This window comes from Giraffa tippelskirchi, chromosome 2 (genome assembly GCF_054371585.1).
Source record: "Giraffa tippelskirchi isolate mGirTip1 chromosome 2, T2T-mGirTip1v1.2.pri, whole genome shotgun sequence".
In the NCBI taxonomy this organism is placed as follows: Eukaryota; Metazoa; Chordata; class Mammalia; order Artiodactyla; family Giraffidae; genus Giraffa; species Giraffa tippelskirchi.
Window position 1 is genome coordinate 81175511 of NC_137276.1, and position 24286 is coordinate 81199796.

At 35.9% G+C, this 24286-nt stretch overlaps 1 protein-coding gene across 1 annotated transcript in view; it reads right to left on the reverse strand.

Annotated features, from left to right (window-relative positions):
• Nucleotides 1-24286, reverse strand: part of RYR2 (ryanodine receptor 2) — an 849571-nt gene that overhangs the window by 30518 nt on the left and 794767 nt on the right. Inside the window, exons 92-100 of the mRNA XM_081569302.1 lie at nt 21747-21894; nt 18527-18613; nt 17540-17758; nt 15941-16071; nt 14561-14603; nt 11749-11882; nt 8034-8094; nt 6303-6449; nt 3959-4093 (exon numbers count right to left, since the gene is read on the reverse strand). Coding sequence (XP_081425428.1) covers nt 3959-4093; nt 6303-6449; nt 8034-8094; nt 11749-11882; nt 14561-14603; nt 15941-16071; nt 17540-17758; nt 18527-18613; nt 21747-21894 — 1105 coding nt within the window. The remainder of the gene's footprint in view (nt 1-3958; nt 4094-6302; nt 6450-8033; nt 8095-11748; nt 11883-14560; nt 14604-15940; nt 16072-17539; nt 17759-18526; nt 18614-21746; nt 21895-24286) is intronic.

Consider the following 24286-nt stretch of genomic DNA (forward strand, 5'->3'; position numbering starts at 1 on the left):
ATCTGCTTTTTGCTCTGAACTTTAAAACTTTAGATTACTTTTCACTTTCTCCTCCTATATTCGTGGCAAAGAGGTTCAAATTCTATCAGGTTACTCCTGGTTTAATTAGATTCTCTGGCTCAAAACACCACGATCCTAAATAAATAAATAAGTAAAGAAAGAAGGAAAGAAATTTAAGTATGAATCATCACTAAGTCTGCAAAACTGCAGCCACAGTGCCACCTGCTGTAAGTTATGAAACACTGATGGGTGAATTAAATCCTTGGGAAAACCTACAGTGTTCCTTGAGACCCAAAGAAGTGACCTGAAACAACAAAGGAGATGAAAACTCAGGATGACTGCAATAAAACAGGATGTGAGTGAGGAAAACCTATCTCAGATGAGAATACTAGATTTTACTCGTTGAAAAATAAATGTGAAGGAGAATGGCATAAAGAAAAGATTCTCCATAATTTTGTCTTGCTAGATATTTGGTTTTACTAAGCCTCCACTTTTAATAAACTCCACAGCTGCTGGCTTCTTCAAAATCTACCTGCACAAGCATTTGTAAGAGGCAAATTAAAAGGGGTTTTCAGATCTAAAGGGTTTCCCTCATAGCTCAGCTGGTAAAGAATCCACCTGCAATGCAGGAAACCCTGGTGTGATTCCTGGGTTGGGAAGATCCCCTAGAGAAGGGAACAGCCCTGCAGAAGGGAACGGCTACCCACTCCAGTATTCTTGACTGGAGAAGTCCATGGACAGCAAAGCCTGGCAGGTTACAGTCCATGGGGTTGCAAAGAGTCACACACAACTGAGCGACTTTCACTTTTCAGATCTAAAACTGAAAGGTTACTCTAGATAATGTGGCCTCTGACACAATAGTTATTAAGACCAATCAGCTGGATTTGAACGTGTGCGAAACTACTCAGACTTTTGTCTGGTTCAACTGATTGACGGCAGTACATAGTTGCAAGAGAGATAGGAACTGAGGAATGGTTTGTATCTTGGAACTGAGTTTTCTTCTGTAAGAAAGAAAACACCTAAGATGAAAACTATGAAGCCTCCAACCTCACCTTAGTCAAAGGCAAGGTATGTTTACTGTTATGTGTAGTGACAGGATACCTACAACAGACTTGGTCACAGGTAGTCTAATCTATATGGACAGAAATTCTTCAAAATGAACAAAATCCTGGCTGTAGCTCAGTTCCAAGCCCATAATTGAAAAGATCAAGAACCGTATTTCCTCATCTGCAGGTGAGGCAAACTCCTCTACCTTCAGTATGTCATGTCACTGGGTAAAATCAGTCAGATAAAGGCAGTGGTCTACCTAACCCACCTCTTGTTCAAATAATGCATGGATTCTTCTCATAATAAGTCCACTGACAAAATTTACAAAAGCAATAGAAATTCATTCCGAGAGCAAAATTCAAAATGTAGTCATCTAAGGATACCATTAGAACAACTTGAATAGGGTCAAATACGACTCACGATGTGACAAGAGAGTCCAGGATATTTGGCAGCGGGGGTGGGAGGTGGTCTTGCTGTGGTGGGAGAGGGGAATCTAAGTCACATATTGTTCCCACTCTGTAACACAGGCCACTGCATATCCCCCTCTGAAACCATTCCTCCTTTCCATTAATCTTGAGGGGTTCACTGAGCATCACACCCGCTGGGACTGAATGACTCCAGAAAAACTTTATGACCTGAGGCTTGTGAATTTGGAGATTCAGAACCACTGTGGTGTTTCTCTTGGAATATTAATGAATCTCCCCTGGGTCAGTGTAGGCACAAATGCCTGCCGTTGATACTTATCCTTTGTATCTTGTTGCCTTCTTCAGTCCTTCACTTCCCTGCCTGCCTCTGGCCAGCCACTACCCCAAGTCTTCAGGGTCATGGGATACAGACAACAATGTGATTTTAAAAGTAGCACAGAGAAGAGGAGTTGAAGGATCTCTAAAGTACTTTCCTCCCTGGGCCTGGAATGCCAGGGTAGGGATGTGAAGAAGCAGGAAGGAGGTGTTAGCGACTCTGGTGAAGGTTATTACTAGTGACTAGGCAGTCTGCCAGCGCCTAAGTTTTCTCTCTCCTTTATCTGTGTCCCTAATTCCTGTAAGAACCCTTGTTAACAGTTTCTTATGTATCCTTCCAGAAAAATCATATACATAGTCCAACATATCTAATATATACATTTGTGTGAGTGTGTGATCTTGTGTTAGGATTCTATCACAATACTGTTCAGGATCTTGCTTTTTTTCCCCACTTAAGTATAATTTGTATGCCTTTGCATAGTAGCATATTCAAACTTATCTATTGTTTGAAAAAGCTACATACTTTTCCATTATATGGATCTACCATAATTTATTTAATTAGGACCCTATAGATGATAATTTATATTATTTTCAATTTGTGATAGCAACTAATATCCTTTAATATACAGAGACACATTTATGAATGAAATTAGATCAGTTAATAGCAGTGGGACATAAATATAAGTCAAAGATTAATACACTTAAAAATCTGATAGTCATTATAAAATTTCTCTAAAATTGTTAATTTAACTTCCTGCTAGTGTCATGAAGGTGCCAGTTTTTCAATCAATTCAATAACTCTAGGTATTAACAGTCTTTAGGTGGCAACCGATTGTTTTAATTTGCATTCTTAAACTTATGATAGAGCTGAGCATCTTTCCATATTTACAACCTCAATTTATTTTACAGTGAATTATCTAGTCATATAATTTGCTTGTTTTTCTTCTTCTGGATGTGATTAAGACTTTATAAATTAAGGAAACTGGCTCTTTGTTACAGTGTTCAGTGTGTTTTTGTTAGCTTGTCATCTGCCTTTGAAAAGAAACAACTATAAGGAAAATCTTAAAGTAATTTTTTGTGCTTGCATGAGTCTAGGTTTTATGTCATACAAACTCCTTTCCCCATTAAAAAATTGTTATTATTTCCAAAGTCTAATTCTGTTTTAACTTTCATTCATTTTTTCTTTCTTTTGCACTGAAGTTTATTTATTGATATTTCATTTGGGATTTATTTTGATGTAAAGAATTTGGCTGGCATTCATTTTTATCAATTTTCCCCAAAAAGCATGTCCATGGTACTTCTACCATTTATTGAATTATTTTTCATTTTATAATTTCTAAAGCTACTTTTATCATTCTTTTAATTTCCATGTGTATCTAAATCTATTTCTAGACTATTCCATTGTTCTATCATTCTCTAGTATGAAAATTGTCTTCATTACTAGTCTTTTATAATGTTAGTAGTTGTTTCTCATTATTCCTTTGAGATGTTTATTTTTTCCTAGAGTAATTTTAGCATCATTATATCTATCTCTTTAACTTATACCAACTTCAGTGGTATAGGTGTCTCAACTTGGAGCTCACTGAAGGATTCATCTATTTCCAGGTAAAGGTTAATATTTTGTCTAATTTTTACTTCCTAGTCTAGGATCCCGTATGGTAATTTCTGATTTGCCAGTATCCGAGATGCAGGTTACAGAAGAGTGATAAAACAATAGAAAAGGTTTAACATCTGTTGATTTTAAAATCAAGAGTAAGAGTAATTTAAGCCAGGACACTCAATATAAAAAGTATTTTTGGACATTAGTAATTTCAGCTAACATCATTAAGGTGAACAAATAACTAAGCCTTCAAAATGTTCTACAAGGAAATAACTTTACCTGCTGTCCTAGAATATATGAACAACAGGTTAAAGGGTTTACATTAATCCTTACAGTTCTAAGGACTTTACTTGGTATTCTATTAATTATCAGGCTGATGGAACAGACGTGCAAAGCTGGCAGAAATGCTCCATGTTCCACAAAACATGAAAATCTTTAAAAATCCACACAGCTTTTTGCTGTATACACTACTTTATATTTTGCACTCTTAAAGAATAAGTATACAATTCTTTGAATTGAATAAGCAGGATAATTTTTTTCATTCATATGAGATCAGAGTTTGTGAACTTACCGTTAGCATGTCATCACATTTCATGTCTGGTGTATCACCATCTTCACTTTTATTGTAGAATTTTCGGAAAAAATTGAATGCCACAACAGTATATAGGTATACAACAACAGCCAATAAGCCAACAGTTAATACAAGCTGGAAAGCAATGTGACATTGAACATATATTAGCAATACAAATCAGTGGATTTACTGACTAAAACTAAATCATGTTTTCCTTCAATAACATCCTAAATTAAAATAGGAATTTCTTCTAACACCTGGAAATGCATAACTGTTAACAGTGTGTAATATAAATATTAAAAAAATAAAACTAAGAAGTCTGGCTTTGTTACTATAAAGCAGTGATCAAGGGGAAAGACTCCTTTAATTATATATTTACTTTTTTGGCTGTGCCACATAGCATGCAGGATCTTAGTTTCCCAGCCAGGGATTGAACCCACGCCCCTGCATTGGAAGATCAGAGTCTTAACCACTGGACTGCCAAGGAAGTACTGGGAAAAACACTTCAAAATAGTGTTAGTTATTTGGTATTAAAGGCTAATTTTCTCATTGTATAAATAAAATTCATAGTTTGAAAGGTCTTCTTTCAGCTGTATTAAATTTTTAATTCAAAACTATACACTATATATATATATATGCATGTATATATAAACACATTTTATATATTATGTATATATGTGAATATACACATAATTTGTATATGAATATTTTTGGGGTTACTCTGGTGGCTCGGATGGTAAAGAATCTGCCTGTAATGCAGGAGACCGGGGTTCAATCCCTGGTTTGGGAAGATCCCCTGGAGAAGGGAAAGGCTACCCACTCCAGTATTCTTGCCTGGAGAAATCCATAGACAGAGGAGCCTGCCGGGGTTGCAAAGAGTCGGACACGACTGAGCAACTAACACTTTCACTTTCATGTATATTTTTTAAATGTGCTTTACACCAAGTTGGTGAAAATACTTTTCTGGTTCCATCACAGAAATTCTAAACACACTAAAATACATTATTTTTTATGTCAACTTCCTCTGATTACAACATACCCCTTATGTTGTGGTGGCATATATTAAGTCTTAAAAATCACTTTAGAATTATCTGGGAAAAAACATGTCTTAATAGAAGGCTTAATTCACTCCTATAAATTAAGTACAAAGCCACTGTAAATTTTACATGTTTACTATAAAACTAAGCTCTCTATATCTCTGCAAATGGAAATCTGATACTTCAAAAAGAGAGGGAATATAACTTAGAAACAAGCAAAAGTTTAGAAATTGAGACTAGTACCAGATTTTTTGTGTGAAAATACTCCACAGATTCAGCATCTCCAATTCTTTGAATATGCTTGGAGCTCAAAATTAATCTACTAACTAACCAACGAATAAGCACAGTATAGTTTTTGTCACTGGATTTGATGCATACCATACTCATATTCAGAAACTAGAGTGACATATATAAGAACAGTATGCTGAAATTTAGAAAACTGAAGGTCATGATAATGTGAATTTAACTGTGGACATAGTTCAAGGTTTTAGGAAGGGCACCAATTTTAAAATATGCTGGATTATAAAATTCTGGAAAAAGAAGGACTCTTTTATTCCAAGTAAATAACATAGAATGTGTTACCTCCCAGTGGACACTTGATAAATAGAGAATGAATTGATAAGTTTATTAATAGTGAAAATTTTAACATTACAAGTGTGTTGCATTAGAACATAAGCTGATTATCTGAAATTAAGCCAACTTTCTTCCAAGTAAGCATGACCTTGTCAAGTGTGAAACATTATTATTCTTTTTGCCCAATATAAAAGTGGAGAAAAGAGCTCAAGAATATCCGGTTTAAAATGCTGTATTAAATTACAGATGCAGCATCTGTTTTATTACTAATGCAACTAGTGTGTTAGGATGTTGCAGTATACTATGGTTTCCCCACAGTATCAAATACAGCAAATAGCATATTAGGAATAAAATGATAACTATTTTCCTGAGAATTTACTGTGCCAGGGCCTGTGCTAAGACCTCCACGTTTATGTTTTTATTTTAAATTCTCACAAAACCCCAGTAAGGTAGGTACTTTTGTTGTTTTCATTCAAAATGAGGGAGTTGAGATTTAGGAATGGTAAATAATTTATCCAGGGTCACAAAGTTAAAGCAGTCAAACCAAGACTTAAACGTAGGTCTAGGAGACTCTCAAACTACAAATCCTTATGGTTTCTAGGAGAAAAAGTACAGCTCCTCTGTCCACAAAAGCTTTAAAACTGTACACTGTCATCTGAAGTTTGGTTTTACTTCTGTTGGAATATTTGTTAGTTTTTCAGTTTTTGCAGGGGAAAGAAAAGATAAACTTTTACCTGTTTGCCATTGTGAGTTACTGATGACAAGATGGTTCTTAATGTCTTGAATCCCATAGCAATGTCCAGAAGATGAGCAGCAAAAAAAAAGTTGTTGTAGTGTCCAAGAATGGACATGGTCATATACCAGGCAAGGTAGAGGAAGGACTATTAAGATGAAATGAGAGAAAAAAATGTCAGAAAATAGAATATATATTTTTTGTCAAAAGCTCCTCTGATCTCTTTCTAACTGCTCCATTGACTTTATCTTTTGATTATATATTCATATAATTCCAATTAGTTATATGAGTTTTTGTATTTTATTTTTATTTAGTTCATTCTGCAGGGTTCAATGCCATCCATTCTCTCCTTTACACCAGAGTGGTTGTTTTTATTTATCCTCCCACAGAGAAAAATGAATTGATTTACTATTCAACAGTAGCTTGTATCAGCCTCAGTGCTATTGACAGTTTGGGCCAGTTAATTCTTTGTCATGGGTGCCATCGTGTGCATTGTAGGATGGTTTGTAAGCAGCATCCCTGGTCTCTACTCACCAGTTGCCACTAACATTCCCTTTTCCCAGTCATGACAACCCAAAATATCTTTATATGTTGCCATATGTGGCTGAGTTGAAGTGACCTTCTTTTTATTCAGGGAGCTGCTTCCACTGTTAGATGAGAAGTTAGCTGAAAGACACCTTACTAGCAGTTGACAAAAGATATTTCAAGACTTGAGTTTGAGCTCTTGGAGGGTTCTCTAAGATACCCAGGATTCTGGGCCATGACTAGATGAGGCAGGGGTGGAGAGAGAGGTAAGAGTATGCGGCAGAGGGATGTCATGGGTCTTTAGGAGAATGGAAGTAAGGTTCACTATAAAAGTCAGTGCTAAAATTAGACTGAGATTTTTTGAGACTAAATGAGATGTCCAAGGAAGAAAGCACAGAAGAGAGAACAGCAGAAGGCCTTAGGGGATGTTCTTACATTCCTTTCTGAGTGGATGTGAGAAGATGGTAAGAAAATTAAGAAGCAAGAATGAGGGGATGAGCCGAGATCTACAGAAAAAATTGTAGTCAATGTATTCAGCCATGTTTCATGATTCTCTCTCGCAACTCCCCAGCAGCAAATAGTAGCATTAAAAACAAAATTGACAGTAACAGTTATTTAAACTGAAAATTCTAAGAGTCAAAAAACGTCAAGCTATTGAACCAATGAGGTAGTGTAATGTGATTCTCTGCCTTGACAGCGGGTGGCTTTTCATCATGGGTGATTTTTTTCATAATATTTGTACATATATGTGTGTCCTATGGTTTAACTCATAGGCTCTTTGATAAAAGGAAGATCCATCAAGAAAAAGAACACAATAATGTACTTAACTTTGCAGAAACAGATGGATTGCAATTAATGTTAAGAAAAACTTTTAAAAACTTATTTAGAACATTCTAACATCTGTAAAAATTTTGAAGAATGCCATTGTTCAACTAAAACCTGAATGAAAATACACATGAATTTTCATCTCAGTTTCATTTTCGTGTGTAAATGTATTTTCATTTTAATCTTTCAGCTATTGAAAGAAATGGAATGAGAGATGGACTGATGAATCATGTATTTCTGTGGGTCTTTCTCAGATATGGTCAGTATTAAATGAACCGATATTTGAATAACTTTCTTAAGTAGCCATCTTTCCACCTGCTGAAGCCCAGCAACCTCATCTAATCAGAGTGCGTTTTACTTTGCAGTATTGAAGGTAGCTTACGTTGTCAGTGAAAACGACTCCTAGTTTCCACATCTGATACTTCACATCAATAGAGTTCAGTCTGGAAAAACAAAAGAATTTGTAGATATGTACATGAAGCAAAGGCTCACAGGCTTGCAAGAGCCTGCTGGCATTCACTCCCCATGGGATGGGGTAGGGCTGGCAACCATGTCAGAAGATTAGTTCTAGTTCAGGTGCCCAGGGAAGAGCTTGAGAGCTCCGTTGGACAATGTATTCCAGAGTTTTGTGATTTTTTTTTAGAGGAATCTTAGAAAACAAAAGAAAGCATCATTATATCTTCTGTTATTTAAAAATAGGTTTTTTTTACCTTTTCTTTTCTTTACATTAAATGTAAGATAAACACTTTACATCTAACAATTATTCCTGAAAATTGTACAAATTAACCAACATAGGTATAGCAAGACTTTCCTCCCTAACTTTCACTATACATTTGTAATTGCATACCAACAGAATTATTTTTAGTTCAACTAATAAAAACCTGCATAAATGTCCACATTTACTTTATAACTGTACTGATTTTGCCAGTGAAAGGGCTTATTGGTTTCATTTTTGTTTCCTTTTGATTTCAGAAATGCCCCTTCTCACATCCTTCTCTATCCAAAAAGGAATTTAACCCTTCCCCTTGGTTCCCACAGCACTTTGTAGTCACCTCCCTCCCTTTATAATCATTCCCACAGTTTTGCAGCTGTAGATGTATATGTATGTACATGTATTTACACCTCTCTCACTAGTCTCTAAAATCCCCATCACCAAGCACATTATATGATACATTCAATGTATCATATAATATTGAATAATGTTGAATGAATGAATTGCAACATAAATATTTTTGTTCTTTGCAGAATAAAATAGACATGTATTAAAATATACTTTTCAGCTTTCTTTTTTCAGAACTTGCACTGGTTTATAGGGCTAGAAATTATAATTTTGTTAGCCTTCCCAACATTCTAGGAATTGATATAATCATACGATGTAATTTTTAGTGCTATTTTCAAAAGGGCTTCTCTAGAGATACTGTTTTAGTCTTTAATTACTTTTTTAATCATTTCTTTAATTAGGCCAATCTTAAATTATAAGTGCAGTGAAAAATAGTTTATCATCTAAAGTTGACTTCATAGGAGGTGTTTCCCCTTGGAGTTAAGATTTAATTTACTTTAGCCTAGGATCTTTTACTTTTAAGGAAATAAAACTGTCTTTGAGTTGTAATTTTGTTATTTTAAACAATCATTTTTAAAGTTTCATGAATATTTACAATAGGTCTCAATATAACAATACTTTTTCTTAAAAAGATAAAGAAACAAACAAACTGGGACAGTTTGCATGAGAACATAATTATTTCCCATGAAAGCAATCCAAAATAAAATAAGGGTTTTATCAGGATGTCTGAATTTCCCATGGTAGTTTCGTGCTTTATTTAAAAATTTATCCTTATGATTAGTTCTTTTCTATCCCTATCATTCATTAGGGTAGCAAGTCGCTACCAACTGCATGAAAAGTATTTTGTAGTACACAGTACTCTCTTCTCACCAATGGTGGCAGTAATGATCTTTGGGCAGAGCTGACTCCACCCTCAGGGATGGAGCACAGTTGATCTAGACCAGTCACGGCCTCCCCAGCCACAGGGCTTCGTTCAGAGGTAAACTAGAAGCCAGAAAGCTCTGAGATGTAAGCTCCCTTCTCTCTCCATAAAGACACATAGTGAAGAAGTATGCAGGTTTCCTGGCTGTTGGAGGCCATTCTACCCCAGGAGGTAAGTTGGCCACCTATATAAATGTGCACATTTGTCGCTGCTGTTGTTTATTCACTAAGTCATTTCCAACTCTTTTGCTACCTCATGGACTAGCTCGCCAGGCTCCTCTGTCCATGGAATTTCACAGGCAAGAATTTCCCAGGCAAGAATTCTGGAGCAGGTTGCCACTTCCTTCTTTAGGGGATCTTCCTGACCCAGGGATTGAACCCATGTCTCCTTCATTAGCAGGTGGATCCTTTACCATTGAGCCACCAGGGAAGCCCAAATGTGCACATACCAAGCCCTATATGTTTGATTGATAAATACATGTACACATAGATACATGAATCATCCTTGTATGCAAATGTTCACATTAAGATAATATTCATATAGAAACCAGATAATCTTTTAAAACTCCATCTTTCTAAACACTTTAATAAAGGAATACTACATGTAAATTTTTTCCTAGTAATGTGTGTTATTTACTAGCTGACTGTAATCTTAATTTCCCTATCTAATGGTATTAGTAAAGTCCACATTAATTTCTTGGTACTTTTCTAGGGGTCAAACCTGCAAATATTTACTACATAGAACAGTGGAAAATTCCACTAATTTACAACTGTTCATAGTAAAATAGTAGTCTAAACTTTTCTGTTTTTTCAGACTTATTTTCCAGAGTCACAAATATGACCATGTAAAATGCGTACTTCAGTAAAACTATTTAATTCTACCTTGCTTATCAGGGATCTGAAAATGTTAGTGGGAAACCCAGCATACTTTACACCCCTGTCCTTGTTTTACATGATATTCTAAAATAAAGGTCTTAATGCCTAAGGGTTATCAACTGTGTTTCTTCTTATATATAGTGATTTGGTCTTTAAGAACCATATTTGTTTTCTTAAAGTACCAGATAATACTTTAATCTTAAGTTCATAATTTCTGTTACATATTTGCTTATTGAACTACTTTTCAACTGGGTTCACATTATTTTTAAAGACTCAACTAGCTCTAACCAAGGCTTCAGAGAGAAAAAAAAACATGACCAAAAAGATAGGTCAGCCAAAGTGTCTTTTTTAATGCTAACTAAAATATTTATCTAAGACAATCTAACACTGCTCTACAGAACCTTAAATATTTATGTTTTCAAAGAAATCACCACATACCTAGTGACTGACACCTTAAATACACCTTAAATAAGGGATGGTAACCACTGTTTTTTCTAAAATTGTTGTGACTACGATAAGAAATTACTTTTTAAAAGCATGTGGGCTTTACATTTATTTTCAGATTACAGTTGATTAAATTCGCAAAATAGAAATAGATGTATATATACGTATACTCATACTACACGTGTGTGTGAAAGTCAGTCTCTGGTGAAGTCAACCAGTTTACATTCTCCTAGTTACATCATAACATCCCATGCAAATACTATATAAGGGTGCCTCATTTTAATGTAAACTTTCTGAGTAATAGTATGATAACATGGTACCAAGTCTTTGCTATTTAAATAAAATATAACAATTATAATAAAATGATATGAACTTTGAACATTTCTAATAAAAGGCCTACATGACTCCCTTTTCCAAAATAATAAAATTAACTTCTCTTCAAATAGGAAGCTTTAAGAAAACATAGTCAAATATTATGTATTTGTACCTCTGACTTCGACTTAAGTGGCATTTAGGGGTAAAAAGGCAAATCAAATTAAGAACATAAATCTTTTTTTCTTGCTTTATATAAATAACAAAAAAAGACATGTTCAAAAGTTATAGATTAAATCTAATGATTCCATAGCTCAAAAATACCCAGAAGTACAAAAGCAGATTTTGTATTTATACTGTTTCTCTCATCTCTCTGTTCTTCTCACATTGAAGGAAAGGAAATCAATGCACTAGCAAATTCAGAAGTGTATTCATTTTTCCTCCTTTCTACCTACATCTCAAATAGAGCAGAATTAACACTCACACAGCTGACAGGGAGCTGTCTTTCTTTGGCTTCTTCTTTTCCCGGGCATCACTGAAGTCCAAGGCGGCTTTGTCCATGCCAAGTAACTCGCTGATTCTGTCTCGGCCATAGAACTCTCCATATTTATCCATAACCTGGGGCAAGAATAAAAGCATTGTACAGACCTCCACCGTTAAGTAGTCTCATCTATGTATGCACATACAAACATCAGAGTATTTTAATACATAATATATGTCTTACTTTCAAGTTCACTTAAAAATCTAACTTACAGCTCATGTTCTATGATCACACTACTAAGATCTAAGTGAATTTATCAGCATTTATTTATTTAGGGCATGCTGCACAGCATGTGGGATCTTAGCTCCTCTACCAGGGATCGAACCTGCACCCCCTGCATTGGAAATGTGGAGTCTAAGCACTAGACTGCCAGGCAAGTCTACTTAAAGCATTTTAAATAATACCTAGCTGAAGAACATGATTTCTTAGGCAAGAGAGGAAGGCATGCAAAGAGAAGAGGATGGGCTGAAAGAAATGGGTAAAGGGGTGGTGCAAGGTAGTGGAATAAGGTAACTTCTACCAAATTCATACTTTATGCCAGGAATTATGCTAAGAATTTTGACTTGTTTCCCATCATGGGGCTGTCACAATATGGAAGTTTCCTTTTATTAGCATCCTGTTCTGCAGACAAAGAAATTGTATCTCAGAGAATGTAACATGCCCAGGGTTGGTCGGCTTGGCAAAAGAGCGGGTGAGGAAGCATCCAGGCAAAGCTGACTCTCAGCAAGGTCTCCTGCACAGAGCACAGCATGCCACTGGGATGGTCACAACATGCTGGTATTCCCTCTGTGGTCTCCACCTGAACCTGAAACCTTGTCACCAGCCTCAGGTCCTCAGTTAATTCTAGTATAGATGCTTTATCCATCACTAGAATCACTTCTCAGCAACCCCCCTTGATTTCCTTGCCCCTCTGTCCCGTCACATTTGCCTGGTTTTGCCCAAGTACTGGGTTTTTAAATCAATACTTAGATGTGGGCTCACAGATCACCTGTGACAGAGTACCTCTGTCTCTTATATAGCAACTCTTGGCCTAGGCTTTATATACCATGAGGATCCTGCACATCAGTGAAAATGGAGGCAACAGGAAAAATAATGAAAGAAATCCAGAAGGAGAGAGAACTGGCAGCAAAAGAGGGATAAGAAAGCAAGGAAAAGGGATGTAGGAGAAACAAAGGCACTGAGAACCAGAGAGAAAGGAGGGGGAACATTAAAGTAAAAGGTTAGAGTAGGTAATGGAAAAATACATAAATAGAAAGAAAGGATTAGCAGAAATTAAAAAGAGCATTTTTGGAATGTGTACAATCAGGTAAACTGAAAGAAAACATAAAAGACCAATGGTAGTTTAAAATCCTATGAATGTATACTATTTAGGTTCATTAAAACACTTTGTTTTGCATTATTCTCACAGTACTGAAAAGGGGCTGGGCTGATCTGAGTGGGAGTTCATTAGGGGTTATATTCTCGCCCAGGAGGACAAATTAGACCCCAGAGCAGGAATGCCATGAAGAGTCTTAGCTTCAATTACAATCTGTCTACTTATTTGACTCTAGATATATCATTTCCTGTAGAGATAACTTAAAGTTGCTTCTTTATACTGTTAAATAATTAATATGAATAAAATATTCAAATCATCTATTTTAAATTACTTAAAAATTATTCTTCCAAAGCTCTGGCCTAATTTGGATGCACTCACCTGCATTAGTGCAATGCTACTACTATGTGGTCACAAGGAGACAAAAAACTTGCACTAAAATGAAAATCAGCAAACCTTCTGCCCCTTCCAACTAGAAAGTCTTGAGGGTTTTTTGTGTTGTTCTGTTTTCTTTAATGTGCTTCATTTTTAATGATGTACTTGATTTAAATTCTTGGCAAACTCTCTTTCTCCCCTCAGACTGGTAACAAAAAATTTGCAGCTGCTAATCACCAGCCACCCTCTGAGTCGCACTAAACTGGTGGAATCAAAGGGGAAAAAGATCACTGCATTCAGCAGATATTTGTGGCCATTCTACCTCAGACCATATACATACAATGGAGCTACAACTAACTCATTGTGGTACATGGCATGAATTGATTCAGCTTGGCTACTGGAGGGTTCAAGGAATAAGAAGGAGCTACAAAATAATGTTTACTGTATTTTACAATGTACAAGTACTGTGTATGCATTATTATATTTCTTTTAAAAAGTGAACTGCATTAAATAATGTGTGGTAGGAAGAGCATAGATAATCCTTGATTCTCAAAATCAGAGCTTACAGTCTTAAATGTCGTCTTCTTTCTACCATCCTGTGACACAGTGTGCATCAGAAGAATAAAACTATCAAAATAAAAAGGTCTTTGAAGTTTATATAAAGTAAATAAAATTTAGTCGTCTGTTGTTATACAACAACTTTACTTCTTTATTGTAAAGGAGGATCCCAGCCCTGGTAACTTAGCTGTCTCATCAGAAAAGAACCTCCAGTCAGTTACCCAATCTCAGAGAAAATTCTTACCAGTTCTTTTTAATGTACAGGCTGAGCACTGTTTAATCACCCTGAGTCAGAGGATGGGTGGATGAGCAATGCTTATTTTTTAGCTGCAGAGTATGGATTTCTTATGAAATTTTTGAAATTCAAATTCAATCCTATTTCCATTTTGAAATGACATTGACAGATAAAGCATACCTCAATATCATTATACATATGAGCCACAGCAAATTCAAATCTGAATTGCACTTTAGGAAAAAATAGAAAATTTAAAGTGCTCTAAGTAGTATTACCTTTCTTTTAACAAATTTGTCCCAGTAGTTGTTGGGAAATGACCTAAAAGATATAAAAGCACAGAAGTAAAATATAGTATCATTTGAAAAAATGATAAATAACAATATATTTTTTGGAATAAACAAAATACTAAAAATAATATGCAAATGTGTTCTTTCATTCACAGAAATTACAATGCATTTTTCCCATCTTATTCCATAATTTTTCTATAAGAATATTAAATATTATTTTAAATGTTAATATAGCCATGTAAATCACAAAAAAATATGGACTAATATTGTCATGGATAAAAATATGAACATATTTATTAATAAGGAGTTATATTTTTATTGATGTATAACATGTCTATATATACATTTCTTTGTCAATTGTCTTTAAAAATTAAAGTATCTAAAAATTTGTCATTGTTTCTCCTATGAAGTTTTAAAAAAAACTCATTCCCACCAATTTTTCTCAAGGAAACTGAGCATATTATCATCACATGATCCTGGCATCTTAAGAATTCACCTAAGGGGACAGACTTGATTGGATTTAATATTAGTAAATAGAGTTGCTAAACAAAATATTGAGCATTTAGAGTAAATGTTTATAACACACATATAAATCATCCCCATTTGAACTTACTAGAAATCATAACTTTTTAAGAATAAAAAAAACTAATTACAAAGAATCTATTTCACTCAAGTAGTACAAACTACCAGAAAATATTGTATCATTAATACCTCTAATAATGTAAATTAGACTTCAATGATGGATTTATATCTGAAGAAACAGCTAGTCATTTGGATCTTGATCTTGTAAGGCTAAATAATTAGTACACAGAAAAAGCATTTGTTTTTCTGTCATATTTTACATGTCATAATGCTTAGCTAGGTATATGCCAGACTGCTGGATGATACCAACTAAAAATTTCCAACTTAAATGTGTGAAATTCAATACTTTTGCCTTTAATGTTACAACCCTTTCCTTAATGAATAATTTTGGCTTCTTCTATGCTTTTCTGTGAGACAATCCTGCACTGCAGGTTGTGTACCTTGAGCCACACACTTCCCTGAACACTGAGTAATGGATGTTAAGTTCCATTACTGCTGTGGAAATGGACTTAAAGCCATTTTTGGTGGAGGAAATCAGAATACAGAGGGCAAAAACTGATGGCGTCCATTCATGAGGTCGCAAAGAGTCAGACACGACTGAGCGACTGAACTGAACTGAGCTGATTAAGAGGATGATGGAGCTCAGTCTTTTGATTTTCTTGGCTGAATATATAACTGTTATTCACTTCTGCTAAACTTTTGACAAATCTGCAGGAACTTTGGCAAAGTATTTTATGTCCTGAAATTTTTTGAGCACAGAAATGTCTCATCTAATTCTTTACTCACTGTGTGTTGATTACGAGTCTATCCCACTGGCCTTTAATATCATCTTCTGAAGGCTGTTCTGTAATATAAAGCCCATCAAATTCCAATTTTCGAGCTACTTCCTTTTCTCGCTTAAAAATAACCAGTGGGACCTACATTTGAAAAATAAACATGTTAAAATTAGTTTACATTAACCGGCATCTCTTGTGGTCACTATCTATACAAAACAGCTTTTGGAAAGAAATATTTCCCATGTTACTTCCAGGAAAGTAAAAAGTGAGTGAAAATGAACCAGCCATATTTAGGCAGAAAGAGGCATCTAGAGGTTTTAGAAAAACAGAAGATAGTGTAGATATATGTATGCATATGCTTTTAAACACAGAGAGGTTCATAGATAATTGGCATTAATGAAATAAATTTTAAATATTGAGAAAAAATATTATATAAAATTTCTTTTATTTTTCATATAATATATACATATATATATGGATGCAATAAAACATAGCACTGTTATAATGCACCAAAATGCATACTTTTAAAAAATTTTAGCGCTTTGAAAAATCTCTTTAATAACTGCATGCTCAGCATGCCTATATATGCTATTTTGAAATAAATTTTAATTTCAATATCAGCAAAAAGGTTTCTCAATTTTCCAAAATGTCTCCAGAATTAACTGACACTCTTTTCATATGCACAGAGTTTATACAAGACACAGATGCAAAAAAGATGCAAACATTGTGGAAGTATCTAAGAACAACCCCCTCCCTCTCATAAAACAAGGGAAGGAAAGGGAGGTAGAGGTGTTTCTGAAGAAAACTTTACATTCTAATTATTTACTCTGGACCCTAGCTTTTCAAAAGTCTTGTATAAGCTTCCCAATCAGAAGCAGGGAACAGTGAAACAAAAGCCCTGCAGCATAAGAGTGTCATGTTAGGAAAAGATAAAAGAGGTTTGCAAAGGTAGTGTAAAGCTCTGAGCACTTGGAGAGACAACCTTGAGTTCTACTCACCAAACTATAGTACTCCCTTATAGGGTCTAGGAATGAAGCTACACTGTTTTCTGGGTGATGTGTGACAAACTGTGAAGCATTTCTGCCAAGGATGGTGAGAGATATGTGCCTAATAGCAGAACAATTGAAACGACTTGGAGGTTGAATATGATATATTTCTAGAATTTTTACTACACTGAACATTGCTAGTACATAGTGGGTTGGTCACTGCTGCGCTATCAAGTTATAGGTGAAATTTTCCATATGTGAATAATTACTATGGGGGGTAGAAACTACAATGTGACAGCCACATCCCCTTCCCAGGGCAGCCTGCAGCCAGTGACTGGTCAACACAGAGCTCTAAAGGCCAGGCTGCAATGCCCTCAGCCCAGGACCACCCTGAAGGGGTGTCTCAACTTCAGAACAGAGGCTGTGACGTGCCCTGTTGGGCCTGTACTGTAGCCCCACTGTTCTCTCTTCCCCATGCTGCTGCTTCCCTTTGCCTTACAGGTGTTGATGGAACATTCCCTAATAAACTATGTGTCTGAAGTTTCCATCTCAGAATCTGCTGCCCCAGAACAACATGCACGCATGCAGACACACACAAGTTTCTTGGTGCCTTACTATCTTACTTTCAAGCAGTAGTATCCAATGATGCAGAAGAAAGAGATGACTGTGTGCAGAATGGCTAATATCCGCAGTGTGGGCTCCATGTAGCCACTGCTCTCCTCCAGCACATAGTGCACTGCAATGATTCTAGGCGAGCTGCTGTCCAAGCTGCTAACTTTGGCATTTTCACTTGAACTGCGAGTGGGTAGTTCCTTTCCTTCAACCACAGAAGAAGTGGAGACCTGATTCAAACCATTCAGAGAACAGTCAGTTCATTTTCTCTAAGAGATCAGGGTAAACAAGAAACAATGGAAACTCAGCCTTATCAGCAAATAGCTGGATGTGAAACTACTGCATGATGAAAAGACTAAAAGCATAGGCTGAAAAGATACCTTTCCAAAAACCCAGCACAGGGAGCTATATTCAATATCTTATAATAACCTATAATGAAAAAGAATCTAAGAAAGAAAATACATGTATACGCACACACACATAAATGAGTCACTTTGCTGTACAACTGAAAGTTACACAACATTGTAAATCAACTATACTTCAATAGAAAAAAAATGGCAAATAATGACCATATTTTAAAAATTCCCTCTAGTCTAACCAGTTACGAGGGTTAAAATGCATGCAGGGGAAAATTAGATGGCTAAGCTGTCTTCTCAATGATCAAAAGAATTTAATGGAATACAGGTATGCCATACCAAGATACATGTGACATATTCATATATGTGACATATCCAGCCAAATCAGTCTACAAGTACTGTGGGCAAACCCTCTAAAATCCCACATTCTTCAGTGGGGGCATTTCTCAGTGCAAAGGAGCTAATCTATTCTTGCTGTCCTAGACAGTCAGCGATGTGCCTGAGATTCAGGTTTTCTCTTTCATCAAAATACATTTGAGAAAAGGTGTTCATGTGCTTACTAGTGGATCTGTCAAATCATTACATTCAATTCAGTCTATTTGTAGTTTCATATTGGTTATTAAAAGACTAAGACGTACGTACCTTATAAAAGAGCAAGATGAAATTGATTGCAAATGCGACAAATAAGGCTAACATTCTCATGTTGTAGAAGTTACGAGCAAAATAGTTCTGAAGGTGAAAAAAATTATTAGAAGGTCATTGAAGCAAGAGACTTGAAATTTGAAGGCAATTGAAATAAAGCATTCATGCATCTACCAGAAACTGTATCTTGAGGGCCTACCATTTATTAAGTCCCGTGTTTGGTGCTGTCAATATAATTGTGAATAAGAAAATTTAAACCATCACGGAGTAGACAGATAATAAAGCAGCACACTCACAGATAAAAAAAATAGCCTAATTTCAGGGAATGGTAAATGCTATGAAGAAAAATCCATCAGACTAAGGACTTAGGGAAGAGGGTATTATTTGGATAGGTGGTCAGGGAAGGTTCTTAGGAGATGACATTTGAGCTGAGGCCTAGATGCCATAGGACAGTAATCAAGTGAACAATTGTGGGAAGGGAACGTCATAGAAAGAGCTTGGAGGGCAAAGGTCCTGAATTCTGAGTGATGCTGGTATGTTTGATGGATAGTGAGGAGGTAGCACAGTGAGAGGAGGAGAGAGTGGGAAGGAATGAGGTCAGAGAGGTGAGTGGGGAACAGTGTTCTGTAGGCCTTTGATAAAGAGTCTGTGCTTTGTGCTGTGGATAATGGTCACTACACAGATATTATGCATGTAAACATTTATCCAGCTGAACTGTACAATTAAGGTCTGTAGACTTAACTGTTGCTTGTAAGGTATATCTTAATAAACACAAAAGAAATGTTAAAAAAGAAAAAGTGTTGCCCCTTACAGTGCAGTGGTTCAGTGTCTGACTGCTGGGACCATACTGCCTGGGAATGAAGCCTGACCCCACCACTTCCTCACTGTGGGATGTGGACAAGAGACTTAATCACTCTTGGAAGCATCACTTTTCTTATATGTAAAGTGGGAATAACAAGAAAACCTGTCTCATAAGTTTGTTATGAGGATTAGATAAGTTACTATAGGGGAAGGTAATCATTAATCTTATTATTATAACTGGAATTACTATTTTACTGTAAATGAAATGGCAAGCTCTTGAAGGAGCTGAAGAGGGCTTGATGTGATCAGATGATTTGGAAAGATGATTCCAGCTACTGTGTATAAAGTAGACTGGAGGCATGGAAGGCAGGGGACCAGTTAGAAAGTTACTGCAGGATGCAGAAAGAGGATGCTGATGGTGGTGGCTTGAACCAGTGGTGGCTGTGGAAATGGTAAGAACTGGGAAGACTCTGGAAATATTTGAAAGAGAGCTGAGAATTACTGTTGGATTTATCTGAGGTAGGAAAAAGGAAAGGACTCAAGAGATGGTAACTTCTGGATTCTGGGGTCTGAGCAAGTAAGTAAATGCTTGGTGTCATTTATTGAGCTATGGGGGAAAAGTACAAAACACTTATTAGAGCAGAAGTGGGTTTAAGTGAAAAGATTTTGGGACATACCAAGAATTTGTTTTAATATTATTGGGAGATGACTAGAAAGTACCTATCTGGATATATCAGGGGCTTTAGCATTATAAGGCCAAATCAGAATGATATTTCTTTAGTTATCCCTCTTCATGGACACACCCGGCTTGGATGGTGTCATCTCCCCACGTATGATCCTGATTGTTCTGCCACCATTTATAGGACCAAAGTTGGACACCACATCCAAACTGGGTCAGTCACATTGCTTCTCCTTAGAAGGTGGGACTGAGTCATAGGCGCTGGGTTAGTGACTTTCGTTATCTGAGCTGGGAAGTCACGAAGACTGGCGTCACAAGAAGCACTGTGGCACCTGATGTGGCCATAATTAGGTTTGTGCATGCAAACAGGTGAGCAAAGAAAGTGATGGTGCAAACAGAAACAAGAAGGAAGGCACCTCTGGGACAGAAGGATGGGGGAAAAAACTTCAATTACTTTCTTTGTTCAACTGTGGTTACACAAACTCCTCAGGAGCCCACTGGGGCTGCTACAGCTGATCACAGCGCCCGTACAACCTCACACCCTAGCCAGACCACACCTGCAGCCATGGCCACTGTGACAACAAATCAAACCATGGATTATCCAGAGTTGCCTCAAAAACATTTGCATTCTGTCTACTCTGTATTAAATAATATAGGAAACATTCAATGTACTTTAAGAAAGCATAGTTCTAACTATTAATAAAATACATATCTGTGTAAATTATTTAAAATATGTCATATATATGCATTTATGTAGAAGCAGTTAGAATATATCATGACTGAGAACAATCAATTTTCCTTATAGGTGAAGTTCTATACTACATGAGTTTTGGGTCTTTTTTTCCTCAAAGGTTAAATATTATTTTGCCTTTCAAATGGCTTTATTATGGAGTACTGTTCTTAATTTCTAGGTCTGACATTTTTGGTCAATACCTCATATAGGTTTATTTGAGACATTCATCTCCCAATCTTTTCCTATTTATATGATACAAATATATAATATTTATACACATATACATACATACTCATATAAAAGGTCTTTAAGACAAAATTTTTTAACAATTCCATCCTGTATGAATAGGAATAAAGAACTATATCTTCTTTCTTTGTTTTCCACATATAAGCAAATATTTTATTAACTAAAGGAGTATTTCTGCAAAATATTTAGGATTACTACATAAAGAACTGTCTTCTCCCTCTTCTTTCACTTTTTTACTTATTTCCATTTAAAGAATAATTTTGAATAGATCTTATTATCATTGGAGAGTTGGCTCACGGCATTAATATTTTTATAACTGGATTTTTAATAAAAGGGCAATTCAAGAAAGATTGACTAACCCCACTCTGAAACACGAAGATGAATTACTTGTCCCCTAGAAGGTTTGTTTTGCTATCATGTATTGCAGAGCATTACATAGTGTCCTGCAAAGAGGGAGCCTCGGGGTATGTTAATTAACTTACCCTTAAAATGTCCTTTTGGGAAGATGCTGCCAGTCACTAAATCATGTGGTCTCAGGTCATGTGAATGTGTGCAGAGATTATGGGTTTGACAATAGGGAACCATGGACCAAGACATTGATTTTAACATATAAACACTAAGATGGGCAAATACAATATATGTTCAGGGCTGATGTGGTTCCCTGATTACCACCTGAGGGAAGGTCAGTGGATATTTACTGTACCCGAATGATCATGGTCTTACAATATATCAAAAACAATATTCATTCTAAAACATCTTACTAGAAGTTTCTGTTGATAGGCTATGATTTTCTTCCAGAACGCTGACTCAGGAACTTCTGGCTCTCCATATCTGTGTGTGTGGAGCTGCCTCAGTTTTTGTTTACCCTTGTCTTCTTTGGCTTTTTCTTCTTTTTCTCCGTCTTCGCCTCTATGAATGCAAATGAGTGAAATATAAACCATCCAGACACCAAAGAACTGAACAAGTTTTGTGCCAAAATATATAAACATACAAATATTGAAATCAGAGTATCAGTTTTAATAACTGGTATCTCTTCTAATTTTAGAATTATGGGTAGAATTTCTGGCTTATCATAGCCTCCTATATATGGATAATTCTGTGAAGTTCAGCTCTATAGGACATCTTACAGGCTTCAGTTTTCTTTGTATCTATACCCAGCATCTTACTTTCCAAGTGTACAATGAAATAGTTAACTGAAAAGAGAATAATGTAGACTTTCTTTTGGTTGTGACTTTCAACATACCTTATTTTACAGAGTATATTTAACATACTCTGATTTTAACGTTCAGTCTCTAACACTGACTAGCTATTAGGACTTAAAATCAGAGGCATATGCATTTGGTTGCTGACACATATAGAGAATGTCAATATGTTAATTCTGTAGAAAATAATGGAATTGGGAGCACTGAAATTTGATACCTAAACCTCCCCAGGTACAAAATACCAAGCCTTCATGGAGATGTATTTATGTACATATGTAATCATATATATGTAAACCACATAATATAAGTCATACTTAACCCATATTTGGAGAAGGAAATGGCAGCCCACTCCAGTATTCTTGCCTGGAGAATCCCAGGGACGGGGGAGCCTGATGGGCTGCCGTCTATGGGGTCGCACAGAGTCGGACACCACTGAACGCGACTTAGCAGCAGCAACCCATATGAGGCTTTTCCAACATTATTTTTAACATTGAAGAGTTGCCACTGAAATGACTGTCAAGCTCTGTTACGTTTGTCTGTGTTTCATTGTTATAGTCATTTACATGGCCATTTTTACAACTGATCCAACAGTGCAAGATCTGTGACAATGAATGGCTCTGACTATGAAGAATAGACAACAGTGACCCTCATATAAGGCCTAATTCAAACAAACCAATGGTAAAAATACACCTTTGAGACAATAAAGGAAGCTTGAAGCTTAAATATTTAGCAGCTATTAGGCAGTATTTAAAGAATAATTGCAAATTTTGTTTAGTGTAAATAGTAGCATGATAAATATGGTTCTTTAAACAGTCTTTAGCAATTAGTAATGTATACAAGGTACTTATGAGTGAAATGACATGGTGACTAGTATTCTCTTTAAAACAACTTATCCCACAGAAAGCCGCAAAATATGTGTGTGTGTGTATGAGTGTGTATGTGTGAGTGGCGGGGATGGTTGGCAGGAGAAAATCTACATGAAACAAGGTTAGCAAAATGTTATTAATTATTAGAACTAAAGTGAAAGTGAAAGTCGCTCAGTTGTGTCTGATGCTTTGCGATGCCATGGAACTATATAGTCCATGGAATTCTCCAGGCCAGAATACTGCAGTGGGTAGCCATTCTCTTCTCCAGAGGATCTTCCCAACCCAGCAATTGAACCAGGGACTCCTACATTGCAGGCGGATTCTTTACCAACTGAGTTACCAGGGAAACCCTTATTAAAACTAGGTGATGGGTTTATGGGTGTACATTATAACCTTCTCTCTTTTGTATGTGTTTGAAAATTTTACTGGCTTCAAGTATCTTTGTGTATATATATTGCATATTCCTTTCAAAGTGGATGATAAAATATTTAACTGAAAAGAGAATAATAATGATGACTTTTTTTGGCTGTGACTTTTCAACATACCTTGTTTTTAAATTCTGATTTTAACGTTCAGTCCTTAGCAATGACTAGCTGCTGCTGTTGCTAAGTCGCTTCAGTCGTGGCTGACTCTGTGCGACCCCATAGACGGTAGCCCACCAGGCTCCCCCGTCCCTGGGATTTTTCAGGCAAGAGTACTAGAGTGGGGTGCCATCGCCTTCTCAGACAATGAGTAGCTATTAGGGCTTAAAACGCTTCCAGGTTTTCTCAAATGTCTTGGAAATTAAAAAATTTGATTCTCCCTGCAAAAGTATTAAATTACTCAAAAGGTAACTCTAGTAATGTCAAGCATGCATGTGAAAAAGTTGAATAAAACTGTTTTTCCATGAAAATATTAGAAATAAGAATTATTTCTGAATTATTCACTTTAATATTATTTTAATTATATAGGTATAACTAAATTAACACAATTCTAAACCAACATTTGTCTAACCTAGGGGGAAAAAATAGACAATGAAAACAGGCCAAAGAAAATAACAGAACAGAGGAGAAAAATAAAGTGCTATGTGAGAATAGTGCAGTATATGCAGTTAAAAATTTGATTTCTCCAATTTTCAAAAATATGCATATGAAACTGTGCAAACTTGGGGAATGATGTAGGTTTCCATTGTTAATAAGAAGCCAGTTGTATGAGGAAATTACACATTTTCATCGCTTCATATCCAGCTCTTTA